The sequence below is a fragment of the Amphibalanus amphitrite genome, unplaced genomic scaffold (genome assembly GCF_019059575.1).
Source record: "Amphibalanus amphitrite isolate SeventyFive unplaced genomic scaffold, NRLGWU_Aamphi_draft 000219F_arrow, whole genome shotgun sequence".
Taxonomy (NCBI): Eukaryota; Metazoa; Arthropoda; class Thecostraca; order Balanomorpha; family Balanidae; genus Amphibalanus; species Amphibalanus amphitrite.
The window spans coordinates 31759-47707 of record NW_024881714.1 but is presented as its reverse complement, the minus strand read 5'-3'; the positions used below and the strand labels follow the sequence as shown (position 1 = coordinate 47707).

General features: G+C 49.4%; 1 protein-coding gene across 1 annotated transcript in view; it reads right to left on the bottom strand.

Moving 5' to 3' along the window:
* Positions 1 to 11129: 11129 nt before the first annotated feature.
* LOC122385452 (protein suppressor 2 of zeste-like) overlaps positions 11130 to 15949 on the bottom strand; it is a 17528-nt gene continuing 12708 nt past the window's right edge. The window contains exon 5 of the mRNA XM_043373746.1: positions 11130 to 15658. Coding sequence (XP_043229681.1) covers positions 11843 to 15658 — 3816 coding nt within the window. The 3' untranslated portion in view covers positions 11130 to 11842. The remainder of the gene's footprint in view (positions 15659 to 15949) is intronic.

Genomic DNA, 15949 nt, shown 5'->3' with positions numbered 1-15949 from the left:
GTCCCCTACCGCAGACGCCTGTCAGCGGACCGGCTGGTGGCCCCGGCGGCTCCGGCCGCGGTGGGGACGGGCGGCGGCCAGTTGGGAGGGGTGACAGGGGAGGGGCGCGGGAGCATTGGGACGCCCACAGTGTATATGGGACGCCGGTGAAAACAGGGCGCCGGAGGGCATATTAGTCACGTGACATTCGGAAGTTCTCCCCCTTTGTCGGCCTTCTACATGCTAAACGTCACGTGTGAATTTCACGAATCTTGATCAAATCGCCCCAGACCGTCGTCCGGAGCATTGGTCACTGATCAGTGATCAGGGTCGTCGGGCGGCTGCGAAGGGTCGCAGCAAAGTGAGTGGAACAAAAGGTAGTCCAAGGCTTATTTAACTTTGGTGAGCTAAAAATTATGCGAAGTGATGAAATCGATTCAATGAGGATTACATCGTAAGATTTTGCACTCAAAACATTCGCAATTAACTTACTACTGTTTGCATTGAAAACCTGTTGAGCATTTCGCGTCCGGCACTTCGCGGGTCCAGATGCCTTATTTTTTAGAAATGGCTTTTGTAAATATTGATTGTTCATTTTACGGTTAAATCGAAAAAAGAGGAACCCTTCAAAAAAAACCTAAAGCAGCTTCGGCAGTGCCAGGGAGCTAGGTATAAGTGCGGGGAGCATAGCATAACTCGTTCATTACAAAGCGTCATTCAAACGCGTCTCATGCCACAACTTTTCAAGCAAATTCCCGTCGCATGCATTCCTCATCGTCACCGCCCACTCGCCGCTGGTCACGCCGGCGAGCCGTGGTGTTGTGATGACCTCCTGTCCCACCCCTCCCCCGTCTCTCGGTTTCATATTCCCGGCCCCGCGGACAGACAATAGTTTATCCAAACACGGACCACCTGGCTCTGTGACCGGGCGCGAGGGACCGTCGCGTCGGACCCGGGCCCGGTCCACCGCGGACACCGGACACCGGATCCGGACTCAGTGGAAAGGTGGGCGGCTCTGTCCACACAGCTGCTGTTTGCCCCGTGTCTAGCCCAGCAGAAGGAGCCACAATGGCCGCCGGCTGATTGGGAGGGGAAGGGAGAAAATTATAGCACTCTGCCTGTATTGTCACCAGACATGGAAATTTAACAGCAAAGCAGAACTTAAACTAATACTTTTAATGTTCAAGCCTTCTCGAGCTTTTCCCTAAATGTCATTTCAAGTCGTTTGACCCGCAGTTTGTATTCATTTTCCTACGAAAATCTTCACCTACAATTTCGTTCCATTCAACATGAATATTCTAGTAAAAAAGGAGTCTGGCTGCCCGACTCCATAAGCATTGTTTTACGTCTAAAATGGTTCAGATGGCTACGGACTGACATCCACCATAGTCTCTACTCACTGTTGCAATATTGTATGCTGCTAAACCACCACCGAGCCGACAAGGAAAATTAATAAAAATGGCAATGGCAAGGTTTCCCCTTTCATCTTGTATTAGAAAAATAACAAATTTGCATATGTTTAATTATCAAGCTGTTACTTAGCGGTCACGTCAAACCCTATGACCTGCGTCACCTCTCCGGGCTCTCCTTGTATCTTGTAAGCCGATGCAATGTATTTCACAGCCACCACTGGCATTTATGTATAGGACTGTGGACGTGACATCAGATATCATTGAATGCACTCCATGCACCATATATGTGCATGCTGAGCATGCTGCTTGAATGTTCTAAGACTTCTAGATACCGTCAACATTATCTCAGCAAATGCGGCACCATTTGTAATTGATACTGCTCACATGGAGCCCAAACTGTAATCTTCAGCGCTTACCATCATCCGCGATCCAATCAGCACTTTGCACTACCTCTGCGGACTGTTATCATACACCAGTGGGCCGTTTTAAAGCACGTCTCACACCGGCTAATGCTCGCTACACGTGGCTACGGTCACGACTTAGGAATATAATGGTCTGAAGTGCACTGGACAAATGATTCTCTCACTACATTAGAGTATCGATTACAGGCATAAGTCTCATGGTGTTGCCCAATGAGTGTTCTGCAGACAGCAAATAACAATTAATTTGATTAATTTTGTTAGCTATCCTTTCTAATGTTGATGTTAAAACGACATTGAAGATAGAGCATTTCGATGGAATGTTGGAGTCAAGAACAGTGCTGAAACTACCCTTGAATATATAAGTCTATTTTGGAATTTTGGTAAAAAAGTAGGTATCATGCACCATTGCGATCGGCCAATTATGTATTTACCGTATCTAATTTTGTCCGATGTAATTAGATACAACCTGTTTATTCACAGTTCATTGGCTCCCATTGCTGAACGTTGGTTCCAGTACCGTGCATGGATGAAGTGTTCCCTTTGGCGGATGTAAAATTCAAAATCGCTCTGGGACGCGCATCTCCGTAATTAGCTTTAACATCATATCAAACCGAACATACCAGCGTGACAGTAAACAACCGAATGATTCGAGCCAGTCAGTCGCTTGTTGATGATCCATGTATAAGCAAAACCACCGGCCGCCCGCTAAATCCAATGTATATCATGTATGTTGCACCCCTTCAGTAAACATACCAGCGTGCATATTGCATAGTGCAGACAGTTAAAAAACTCAAGCAGTTTGCAAAATGTCCGCAACGACGCTTACAAATGGCACGAAAAGACATCACACATTTTCCGTTTCCGTTTTTTTCTGTTTTGTTTTTCTCATCGCATCTCTATTTTCTCCCACGTTTCTAGACATTGATCGTTGTCAAAGAGCGTTCGATTGTTTTTAGGAATGGAAAACACGCCTCACTTCTATCCTCGACCCTGCGGCGACGCCATAAAGTATCTACCTTTACAAAGAACTATTACGAGTTCTTTCAGGAACCCACGAGCACGGACCTCCAATGGGAAAGCGGTGACAGTTTCTATCAACGTAAGCTGTGGAAGAACAGTTAACGCTTCATTTTTAACCCGCGCCCAGATGGGGTCTGCCGAGCAACGCGGTCTGATGGGGGGGGGGGGCATTTTGGCCCCCCCTCAGATCTCGAGAACCACGCAATATAGCGACAAGCGGTAAACGGTGTTGGATAGCCCCAACGGGGAACTACCTTGTGACCCAACTTCATTGACCTCGGTCAAACCGATGACGTCACAGGTCAGGTCAAAGGTCGAATTTTCACCGTTTACAGGCATTTCAAGAAATGCGTTGTAAAATCGAGTAAAATGCATTTCATTGAAAATCATCGGTGGAGAAATGTTCTTCAAACACATATTTTGCTATTTGAGGTCACTGATACCAGGTCAGGTCACAGAGGTCAGGTTACTGGGGGGGTCACAATATGAAAGTGTCGTGTGATACATGTTTTATGGTCCATTTTACATGACAAATGCGATTATGTGGATCAGACAGACTTTAGGGCCGGCTTAGGTCACGTTTTGGTCAAGGTCAGGTCAAGGTCAGGTCAAGGTCAGGTCAAATTAGGTCAAATTTCAAAGTTGATATTTTTGCATAAAATGGGTATCGATTCGATGCATCTTGTCACGGGGAGTTCAATGGTGGTCTCCGTTTTGCGCTACCAGGTCTAGAATTGCTAAAAATTGAGTTCAAAAATTTTACGTCATCAATTTTTAACAGTTTTTTTGCTATAACTTGGCCAAAAAAAGAGGTATCGATCTAAAATTTGGTATGTATATCGAAGAGCGTAGGGACTATCACATATATTCCGGTTTTTTCGAAACTCGAAAAAAAAATTGGAAATTTTTTGAGTTTTTCTAAAAAAATCATTTTTTTATTTTTGGGGGTCAAAATCCAAAAATTTCGAAAATCCGAGATAGCAGTTTTGTAGCGCCGTCTTTTCTCTACACAACCACATAAAGAACTTTAAAATTGCTTGTTAACTGTAGAATTGGTGAGCGTTTCAAGATGTCATGTTTTTTGCTCATTTTTGCTCGAACATGACCTCAGTTTGACCTCAATAACTCCTGACCTGAGGTGACCTGTGACTTGAAATTTTGTGTGAAGGTGTTAAATTGATGCCCGGTAAGGTACCCAAAATTTGGCAGCGCCGCCGTTTTCTCGCTATTTAAGAAAAACCACAGGGGGGGGGGGGGCAAAATGGCCCCCCCCCCATCAGGGCGCGGGTTAAACCAGAATATCAGCGCCGCCTTTTTATTCAGAAGGATTGGTTTAATTATTGACGCCACCCTATCCCGTACATACTGCTGTACTTGTGTGATCGACTCGGGTAACCTTTGAACGCAGATCACTTATTGAGCTCCAGTACCATTGATCGAATGAGTTATTTATGCCTTACGCCGACCTGTGACCCAAATCGGCACACCGCTCGCCTTCTGTTGGATGGCGAGTAATCACACTTTTAGACGATGCGACCCTACCATGCGAGTGCGGCTCGGTATTCGATACTGACCGCATTGGCGAAAGCGTTAAGCTGTTAAAAAAGGGCAATGCAGTTTGTGTGTGACTGGATTTCGTGTACGACGTGACATAAATAAAGGGGTTGCAGAAGACTCGGACATTTTGCATGCGTATTACGTTTTCCGGGCTCCGGGGGACAACGCCACTGCTCGAAAATGGCGACTGGGGCTCAAAGGAGCAGCAAAACCTCATTCAGTCAGCGCAACCTAAGCATAACAAATATCTGGCCGGCTGCCGGACGCACCATCGGCACAGTCCCTGCAGACAGACACAGTCCGTGCAGGCTGTCATATCGTCATCAGCGGCCCGTCGTCTGTGAGCCGTCACTTTCCGTCGTCCCACACCCTCAGCCGACGTCACGGCGCGTGCCAACCGTGACGCACGTCGCACAAACCTGGCGCTGCTCGGCGGTGGTGGAATCATCAGCAGCGACATGAGGCTTTGTAGAGCTGAGTTGATGTCGACAGCTGAAGACGACAAACACAATACGCAGCCAAGTGGTCTGACTTGACCTGGCTCGGTCTGCCAGCTCGGGCGGTGGCCTGGTCGGTGGGTGGTGTAATTGGACTCGAAGAGCAGGGCGCCATGAGAGTTACAGCAGCACGATGGGGAAGGGGCAAAGACCGCCGAATTTTAGCGGTCGTGTCATCGGCTCAAGGCCGTCGTGTCGGCCCGTCGGCCCGATTATCGCGGCGCTAAATAGCCGACGGTCGTCGATCGCGGCGATAGATGACGGCCGTCTGGTGGCACCATAAAGGCGAGTTTCGCGGGCTGGACGGGCGGGAGACCGCCCTTGTCGCTGTTTCGACACGAGTGCGGGTGAAAGCCCGGCCGGCTGGGAGTGAGTGACCGCCGCCGTCAGCCGTGTCACACGCACGGCGATATCAGAGGCGCCGACAGAGACGCCGACACCGACACAAACAGCCACAGAGACGCCGACACAGACGGGCACAGAGACGGCCACACAGACGGGCACAGAGACGGGCACAGAGACTGATAGAAGACGGCCACAGAAGAGGCCGACACAGATGACTACTCAGACGCCGTCAGAGACGAGTCGGCAACAAAGACGGTCACAGAGGTGCCCACAGAGATGGCTACAGCGATGCGGACATACAGGGTGATTTTTTTAACTGTTAAAAAGTAAACGTCAATGGTGGTCCCTAAATCGAAAAATCGTGTGCAAAAAAGCAATGCACGTGATAGGTAAATCTGGGACATTTTGTATGGTGTCATGATTTATCCCTTTTAACCGAAGGCTTCGGCCCCAATGGAGCCTGCAAATGTCCCACCAATCGGGCACGCATGGTCCACCGCCGTTCAGTAAGGAACGACACAAAACGATGATTTTGAAGCATTGAGGCAGTTCGAAGCATAGGATCATCAAGGAGATACCTTAGAAAGACGTTAAATAATGCACGAACAAGCTTGTAGTCATAAATAACCTTCAAACGGTCCATCTGGCGTATGTGCAGCTTCTGAAGAATCAGTCTTCAGGGAGAAACAAAAACAGCGAATCAGACACCACCAGGGCCGCCAGTACCAAAACCCTCGACCTGCCCTTTCTAGCCTTCTAGTTATTGGACCCAGGTATGGCAGATATGGCAGATATAACAAGAAAACAGAGGAAATATCTGGCAGAGCTAAAATGGGTGATAGGGGCTTTTTCAGTCCGCCTAAGGAGCATGGGAGTCCATGGTGCTGTTCAACACATGCTCAGGCGGGCTGATTCGTGTCGGTGAGAGAGAGGGTAACTTCAAGCACACGTACGAGTAAAACACACGATGGACGTTCCTTCACATCATGTCTGCATGAAATCAAAATGTCCCAGAATGCTCGTCATGCTGGTATATAATTTTGCAATATATATTTGCATCTTAACGCCATTAAACCTCCTTACTTTTTAACAAGTAAAAAAAAAATCACCCTGTATTTGAATGCCAACAGCAGAAGAGATCATTAGACGCCGACACTGGCGACATACTCCCAGGGATACCGACAGTGAGCGTTGGATATACCAAAAGTGACGGTCACAAAAATGCCCACTGAGACGCCGACAGAGACGTCGACATATACGCTGACAGAAGACACCGGTACGAACACCGACAGAGGACCTTTAGAGACACCGAGAGAGACGGTCAGAGATCGCGATAGAGACGGCCGCAGACATGCCGGCAGAGCAACGATAGAGATGCCATCAGAACATCATAAACCGGCAAAGACAGTGACTGGGAAACCAACAGAAATGCCGACAGAGATGCCATCAGAGCACCGTAAACCGGCAAAGACAGTGACAGAGAAACTGACAGAAATACCGACATAAATGCCGACAGAGGCGCCAACAGAGACGAGATACTGATACGGTTGCTGATAATGACGAGATATTGACAACAAAGACGAGATACTGACAGTTGCTGACAAAGACAAGAGACTGGCGGCTTCCGACAAACACGAGACGCTAAGAGACGCTGACAGTTGCACTGCCAGGACTTCACAACCATCGGCAGAGACGTCGACAGGGAAACTGACAGAGATGAGACATCGATAGAGTTACCGATAAAAATAGACTACAGACTCAGAGACGGCAACAGACGAATGTAACTTTGGAAATCTTGTATTTCATTAAGCCAGTAAAGAAAATCGTATTATGCGTCGATGATACATTGTTCTATGTGGGTTAGAGCAAGACGTATGCTAGAAGCCTCACACCGGCTCTCGTAGGTCGATTGCTGGGAAGGCGAGCAGCTTACACATTCCTCGCCCGTAAACGGTGTTTTGCCACCTTCGCCCATGCAGGGGGGGGGGGTTGGTGCGACCCCCCCCCCTCGCGTTTGAAAACGAAGCGTCGTAGAGCTTAGCGGAAAAGACCAACGGATTGCTCTCAACGAGATCTCGCGATTGGTGGTATTTTTTGGTCCTAGGTCAACATTTGACCTACTTATGACCGGTCAAAGGTCAAATTTTCAGAAAAATCTAACTTTTTCAGATTTCCGCGCCGATTGCAGCAAAACGGTAAGAGATATCGACTTGAAACCTTCACTATCGTGATCCTTGATTAATTCTCTATCGTTTGGTGTGTATTTCGATGTCATAACTCTAAAAATGATGCGTTGGGAGCATCGGAAGTCTGCAAGATCATTTGTGCATTGGGTCACGTCAGGCGTGTGACGTCACTGACCTGACCCTGACCCAAAATGAACTGCAAGAAACAACCGACGATGCCTGAAATGGATAGCAAATTCGAATTCAGGGCATCAAAATACCCCGAAAAGGCATACAAGTGCAAGAAGTCATTACAGGTCAACCGAGGTCACTGACCTTACCTTGACCTTTAGTGACCTTCAAAATGTCAACGGACATTGTGCCAATGTCAAATCAGCCAGTTGTGATTCTAAAACAATCCATCAGTGCGTCAGGTCAGTCGGCATTTAAACCAATGTGAAGCAATCTCCAATTTAGCGTAAATCTGGCCGGAGGTTGTTCCCTTTATGACGTCATAACTCCGTGACCTGACATGACCTTGACAAAAAAATACCAAAAGTTGCGCAAAGGATGCCCCAAAGGGTACTGAAAATTTGAGCAGGCTATCTGAAACGGTTCGGCGTGTAGCTAAGAAAAACCTCAGGGGGGGGGGGGGTTGCACCCCCTCCCCCTACATGGGCGAGGGTTAAGCGGAGGGGAGACGTATGACTGAGCTGAAGAGCTACATCTGGGGTCTGCGGAGCCGAGCGGCGGGTCAGCCATTCTGCTGCATGCCAACCAGCGTAATTAGTGAGTCACGACCGACCCGCCTGGTGGGTCCCGGAGCAGCTCCCAGTTCACGAGCGTTTCTTGATCACACCGTGACCATAGCAGCCGCAGACAGTCGGGGCTGGACGGGTGGTAAGTGAATGGTCGGGGTAGGTGGCGTGGAAAGGTCTTCTGTCGATACCATGAGGGGGGGGGAGGGTCGTAATTGGGGAACACGGCAACAGACACCGTTTTCCTAACCTACCGTAGAGATAAGTGTGTGAAGTGGAGAGGTCCTCTGTTGATATGGGATTGAGATACTCTTGCTTGGAGTGGGTGAACGTTGAGGTAAGTTACACTTACGGTCATACTGCACGCCGCGGCAGAACGTCGCCCAGCGGTCACACGACTGTCGTGACTTACCCGTGACCCGTCCGTCCGCGGTCGCCCCGCCGTGTCATCCACCTGCTGAGCGTGACGCCACCCACAGTCGCTATTCAGACCAGCTACCGACTGGCTCTCTTCCCCACCACGACAGCCTTGTGTCCAGCCTGACCTCCACCTGGCCCCTCCTGCTCCCCACCCACTGGCGGATCCTGGGGGGGGTCCACGGGGTCATGACCCCCCCCAAAAGGTCTGAGAGGGTCATTTGACCCCCCCCAAAAGCCGAAGACCTAAATGCGCTATAGACGCCGTCTTGCATGCTCAAAATCACCTGTCAAACACTTCTGAGCTAATACCTTTGTTTTTCTGGATCGTGTTGCGTGAAAAGGCGTATTGAAGACCAGAATCTTACTCGTTTTTGTCTCAACCGTGCGAGCACCAGGGGATGATCCAGGAAAACTCCAAGGGGATGGTCATGAATTTAATTCGTGGTGCCCCTACCTATACGCAAAATTAAAAACTCAACGGATTTCGGTCACTTAATTTTGGTGATGTCCTATTTTCATTTTTTATTTTGTTTGTTTTATTTTTAGTGCCCCTGGGCCCTGGCAGGTCAAAATCACGTCTGAGGCGAAAGAAATTCACGGGAATCCCAAAAATCACGTCAGGACATTCAGGGCCCTCTGACCAGCCTGACAGCTAGGGCCCTTCTTACTTCCTGGGGCCTCCAGTGAATAACCGCTAGTGTCTGTGTCTGACCGCTAGGGCCCCTCTGACTCCTCAGTAGGTAGGAGGCCCTCTGTAGAGGAGGTCCTCTGTAGAAAGGAGGCCCTCAGTAGAGAGGAGGCCCCCTGTAGAGAGGAGACCCCTTTAAAGAGGAGGCCCTCTGTAGAGAGGAGACCTGCTGTAGAGAGAAGGCTCTATGTAGAGAGGAGGCCCTGTGTAGAGAGGAGGCCCTCTGTGGAAAGGAGACCGCCTGAATGCAGAAGGCCCTCTGAAGAGTGGAGACCCGCTGTAGAGAAGAGGCCCTCTGAAGAAAGGAGGCCCTCTGTAGAGAAGAGGCCCTCTGAAGAGAGGAGGCCCTTTGCAGAGATGAGGTCCTCTGGCTCTTTGAAGAGAGGAGGCCCTCTGTAAAGGAGGCCCTCTTAAAGGGAGAGACCCTCAGTAGAGAGGAAGCCCTCTGTAGAGAGGAGGCCCTGTAGCTTCTGTAGTTAAGAGGCCCTGTGAAAAGAGGAGGCCCGCAATAGAGATCGGTGGTCCTCTGTAGAGAGGAGGCCCCCTCTGTGTTTTGACAAATGTTTTTGCAAATTTTTCGCGGCGCTTCGCGCCGCCGATTTATGTACATACGTACAGGTCAATACGAAATCTTGACTGTAATTACATAAACCAACCGTGTCAAATTGAATCAGAATTCATATGTGTGCTGTAAAGGAACTCCGGCTTGTACTGCAATGCTAAAAGGGTGGTAAAATTTGTGTTTTGGAGCTGTGTTTCGACACATTCTTTTGCAAATTTTCTCGGCGCTTCGCGCCGCCGATTTATACACCAATCAATAAGAGAGAAATAACAGTGACTGTAATAACACCAACCGTGTCAAATTGAATCGGAATTCATATGTGTACTGTGAAGGAACTCCGGCTTGTACTAGCATGCTAAAAAGGTTGTAATATTTGTGTTTTAGAGCTGTGTTTTGACAACTTTTTTTTGCAAATTTTTGCGGCGCTTCGCGCCGCCGATTCATACACAGGTCAATAAGAGAGATCGTGACTGTATGCTACTATTTACTAATGCATTAGGCTAAAAGTGAGGTAGGTAACTATATCTACTTCTGGGTTTTTAAGTCGGTCGACCCGCCTCCCCCCCCCCCAGTAAAAAATCCGTGGCGACGCTCCTATATAGGTGGGTTTCACTAACTAAAACTACTGAGCCGAGTGACTTACGATAAAACTTCATCTTATAAACGACGAAGATCAAATGTCATTTTTTGATCTCGACATACTCGCTCCCTACCCCCCCCCCCCCCGGTCGTCAGAATTCATTCACCAGACCTGGTATGTCGGCCGACTGGTGACCCCCCCCAAAACGACCCCCTAGATCCGCCCTTGTCCCCACCCTCCCTGCACGAACCACCACCAGTTCACGGCCCTTACGTCGTGACCGCTCTGCTCTCGGCGACGTAATTAAAGCGCCCGCACGCCTCTGTCGTCGCCGGTCCCGCCCCGGCCACCGCTGTGTGATTTAAATAGTTCTTGATTGTGCGCTGGCCGCAGAAGGCGCCGCGTTTAGTTGCAGACAAAGCGGCTGGTGGGTCGTTACTGCGGCCGGGTGGTGTGGAGTGAGATGCTAATTGCTACACACGGTGGCAACGATGGGGATTCTACGCCTGGTAGTGGACTGTGGACGGTTATGTGGCTGAGCTTGGCGTAACGGCTGCGAAAGTTGGAACAGTATGTACGGTTGGTTTGTGTCAGGTCGTTAGCAAAAGGTGCTTTGTGTTGTGTGCTTCGAAACGGATATTACTGAATACACAACTTTCATTATCCTTTCGGTGTTGAACGACACACCTAAACATATCAGATAGGTTCGAGAAAGTTTCGAAGATCACTTCATTTTCTTTATTCCAACGAGTAGCCACTAGCCATGCGTCATATATTAAAACAACAATATTTGGTAAGGGTAACACAATATCGGCTGATGCACGCTTACATCTGACGATAACGCTACGAACAACAACGTGCAGAACCATACGACATGAAAGGCTGAAGGTACAGCGCAGTATGTGAAACGGAACCAGGTTTAGCACCTCACGCGCGAAAGTGCTGTACTGCGATAGCATACTCTCTGGATTGCACGTTTACCTATTCGAAAGATGCAAGCACTGCTGTTTAGGTCTCAACATCAGCTTCGCAAGCAGAAACGTCTCTAGCCAGCTCTGGGCTCACTATGCATTACATTGCGCCGATTTCTGTAAAGCTACATGGTAAACCTTACATACATACGTTTCATGTTGACATTAACTCACAATGGCACTCATGAATTTCGACCAGAGCGTTTCTTCGAAGCTGGATGAAACAAATCAGTTGAAAGTAAGCAGCACCATTCTAAGCTATCAAAACGGCCATCGGATTCCAACACACTGCATCCAACACGCTTTGGCCCGGGGAAGCTCCAAGGATAACATTTCAATGACAGTACACAAGTTTCACGACCAAATCAGCCAAATGAGCAAGGTGCAAAACTACGCTATGCACATCATTCTGCATACGTGGCGAATTCCTGATTATGTCATCGAGAATGACAATGCATGAGCGGCACTAGCAGATTTTGTCACCGGATGGAATTTGAGTAGGAGTGACCGAGTGTCTTTCAGGGTCCTTCCTCTTGCCCACGGTCCTCGTGAGGTCCTCCATGTGCTGGATTGAGGCCGACGTCAGTGCCGTCGGAGTCCGCAGCGGCGGTGCCGTGGTGCCTGCCGTCGGAGACGCCTTCTTGGCGGAGGCCCCCATCCTGGCCTCGGACTGACGCCGAAGCAGGGAAGGGTCCGACATCGGGTGGAACTCGTGACCCTTGGGCAGCGGAGGGAACATGGGATGCGTGGGGTACATATGGGGTGGCGGTCTGACCATGCCGCCCTGGGCCATAGCCATGTGGGTCAGGAGGTTCCGCATCGCCATGTCGTAGCTCAACTGGCTGGCGAGTGTGGTGCTCACGTGAAGGGGTGGAGTGAAGAGACCCGATGAGAACGAGTACTCAGGCATCGGGACCGGCATCGGCATGGGAAGGTGAGATGACAGATAAGGCGATTGCGGTCGAGGAGTTGGAGCCCGAGAGCGCGAGGGAGCCTTGTGAGCGGATCCCGCCATTGATGTGATTGGTGACAACGAGATGTGTTGTCGGCTCGCCAGACTGCTCACTATTGAGTGAATCGTCTGAGTACCTTGAGCCTTTGCTGACTTATGTTTGGCCGGCTTCGGCTTCGGTGGGGGCGACGGCGTCTTCGCAAGCATCGACGTTGAGTCCGCCGCTACCGTCTTTCTGACGTGAGTGGTCAAATCAAGAGGTGTGTTAGCGGATGGAGTGGCATCTCGCTTGCTTGGAGCCGTCACTGGATGACTCATCTGTCCTGCTGTCCTTGAGTCCGCTGCAGCGGTCTTTGCAGCTGTTTTCATATTTTTCCATAGTGTGTATGACATGTTTAACTTTTTGTCATGCTCTGCCTTACTGCTTTTGTGATGTTTATTCGAAGCAGTCTTCGTGTGAGCCTTGCTGACTGCAGTCCTGTTGCTGATATCAGGTACCTTCAACACACCAGACGAGTGATGTGTTGCGTATGCTAGCTGACCAGTGGGCTGAGGCTTTTCTGACCGAATCCTGTTCAGAGCAGCCTCAGGGTCAAGATTGTCGGCAGGTTTCGGCACGACGCCGAAAAATTTGGCTTGCTGACGCTCCAATTCTTGTCTTGCAAGGTTTGAAGCGCCTGTGAATGCTTTCTCTGTGGCTTTGTCATTAGCTGGCTTGCTTTGAGGAAGATCATTGACAGACTGCTTTGCAAGTTGTTGATCACCATCGGACAGTTTCCTCGAGTGGATGTCCACAAGGGACGGTACTTTCGTATGGGCATTGCTCACCGGTGGCCTTCTCACTTGAGAATCACCGGTCGACACTCTTCTGCCACAGGATGCCGGATCCTTTCTTTCGCTCGAAACGCTTTGCGGCACAGAGGCGGGACGCTTTTCTTGCGAAAACTTGGATGAAGCTGCTTCAGTATCAGACGTTTGGGACTTTGGTGGAGTAGCACTTCCCGAAGCATCTTTGCCAGCGCCTGCTTTCGCTACAGGCATGGTTTGAACTGAACAGTCTACTTTCGATCGAGCTGGGGACGTCATTGGCGCCGACCCAGAAGAACTTTCGGTCTTTTCAGGTTGCGCAGAGGAAGCTTGCACAAAAAGGTTCGGCACACGCTCAATGATCACTTCCCCTTCGCGAACACCAGCAGCTATCGCTGTGCTGCCCCGGATAGCCGCACTAGTGGCAGTCAGAGCCTCTGCGCCTGGTCTACTACCGCTAGTTGCTAGTGACTTGGACAAAAGATGTGATCTCTTCTCTGACCTTTCGACATGTTTCTTGAGACTGTCGGATTCCTTCTTCAGCATGTTCACAGGCTTTGGACTATCAGCTGTTTCGAAATTTCTGTCGTCAACTCGAACTTTTTTCCCGATTGAAGACGCATTCGACTCTTGCGGCGCTGTTGCCACATCAGATCGCGAATCTTTCACAGGGGTGACTGTTTTGCTGATTGCGTTCGTTTCGCTCTTAGCACTGACGGCTTCATGTCTGACGTCTTTTCTGGTCAGCTCTAACTTGCCAGTGCTTCCCACGCTTCCTCTGTTTGATTGTGAAATGCTACTGGTGGCATTGCTTAGGCATTTTCTGTCTGGCTGAAGCAAAGTCTTGACAACACCACCTGTAGCCTTCAGTGACAAAGGACGTGCTTCGCCTTCTTTATCTTTATGGAAATGTGATGTTTTCGGGGCTCTCCCATCCTCAGCACATGACCTAACTTCAGATTTTGTTGAAGTTGCCGTACTTGCCTTCTTATCCGCTGTAGAGTTGCCTTGAGGCGTTGTTATCAAAGCACTCGGAGCAGCTTGGGCACTTGATGTACAGCCTGTACCGTCGGACAAACCTTTGACACTCTTAGGTGATTCGCGAGAAGACCTCGAAGCATTTGGAGTTGAAAGGTTCTGTTCATGTTTCTTTTCGCCTGGGTTTGACGGAACGTCCTTGTGAGATTTATTTGCATGGCTTTGGCGACTGCCGTCTGTTGATCTATCTGTGCGCACCACTGATGATGCATCAACCTTTTCCTTCGTTTTGTCGGCATCGCTGTCTTCGACACGATGAGCGCTAGGCTGCGGGATGTCTTCACTGGGAGGCTGCATGACATCTTCTCTGGGAGCAGAAGTCACAACCGAACTCGTGTGTGAAACGTCAGCTTTCATAGACACATCAGGATGCGTTGGAACAGGAGACGCTTGACTTGGAGTCAGCTTAGACTCGTCAGTTACCATCGAGTTCGTTGGCTTCGCGACCTGGGTTTGGGCCGGTACACGAGCCAGAGGGGATATAGGGTTTACAAGTCGATGGACGATAGGTCGTGGAATAGCAATCGTAACAGGGCGCTGAACTAGACCCAAAGCTGTGTCTGTTCTGGGAATCTGGGCAAGGTGAGTTACCGTGGGCACTGAATCATCTCCTTCGCAATCCTCTGCGTCTAAGCTAGCAATGATGTCTTCCACAATTTGCGGTGACGTCGGCTCTTCGTCATCAGGGTCAAACATCCTCTCCAAAACTGAAGGCCTTCGAGGGCCTGGGTCTTCAGACTGTGGAGCAGCTGTGTTCTGTGTGCCGCCAGATTCCTCATGATTATCTTCTTTCCCTCGTTCGTCTGTTTTCATTTTCGCCGTAGTGCTCCCAGTCTCTTCACTGCGGGAGACGGGATTATGTCCGTGGTTGGATGATCCGAGTGCTGACAAGATATTCTTCACTTGGTCCCGCTCGACGTTACCTTGCTGTCGGTTCAAGTCGATTTCTTGCAGGATGGCAGTGTTTCCCTGTTGACATCCGCTCTCATCCTTTTGCTGTTTAATGGTCCCCGCGACTGCGGTTGTCGTTGCTGGGGTGGGCGTGGAGGGTTCCTTCTCCTTGTCTTCATTGCTTACGTCCAGCATTTCTTCATCGCCTGATTCAACTCCAGTGCGAGGTGACCTGTCGTCCCCGATTGAATCGAAGATTCCAGAATCCTGCTCACTGGCTGATGTTTCTGGCACTGGCTCCTTATCAACATCATCTGAAACGGTAGCAGCAATTTGTACGATTGGTTTTTCTTCGTCACAGGCAACGCTAAGCTGTTCTTGTTCTTCGACAGTTTTATCTGTCTTGGGAATGTCATTCGCAGTTTTCTGCTCTGTCTCGCTGGCGACGGAGTCCTTATCGTTGCAGGCATCCATACTCTCTCCTTCAGTTTTGGCTCGCTTGACAACAGGCTCTTCCTCACTTGCATGAACGGTCGGCTTGGCCGGTCGCTTCTGCTGCTTGACTAGCCGAAATGAAATGCCGATGGTAGACCCCTGAAACACAAGCAAAACATGTTTGGTTGCTTGCTCGTTTTTCCTCCTGAGCGAATGCCAACATAGAAATATTAAAGAAAATGTGAAGTTCATTGTTCCTAACGTTCAGCGTCCAAAAGGTTCATAAAGCTTGCAGCAGAAACTACAAATCAGCATTCTTTTGTCCAGAAACATAACGCTTACAGCTCACAATTGGCCAACAACAAAATCACGAATATTTTTAATCCGGAATGCTCCGTCAGTACACTGCATTATACCATTACCAGAAGCTTCAAAGGCAAAACAAGTCAA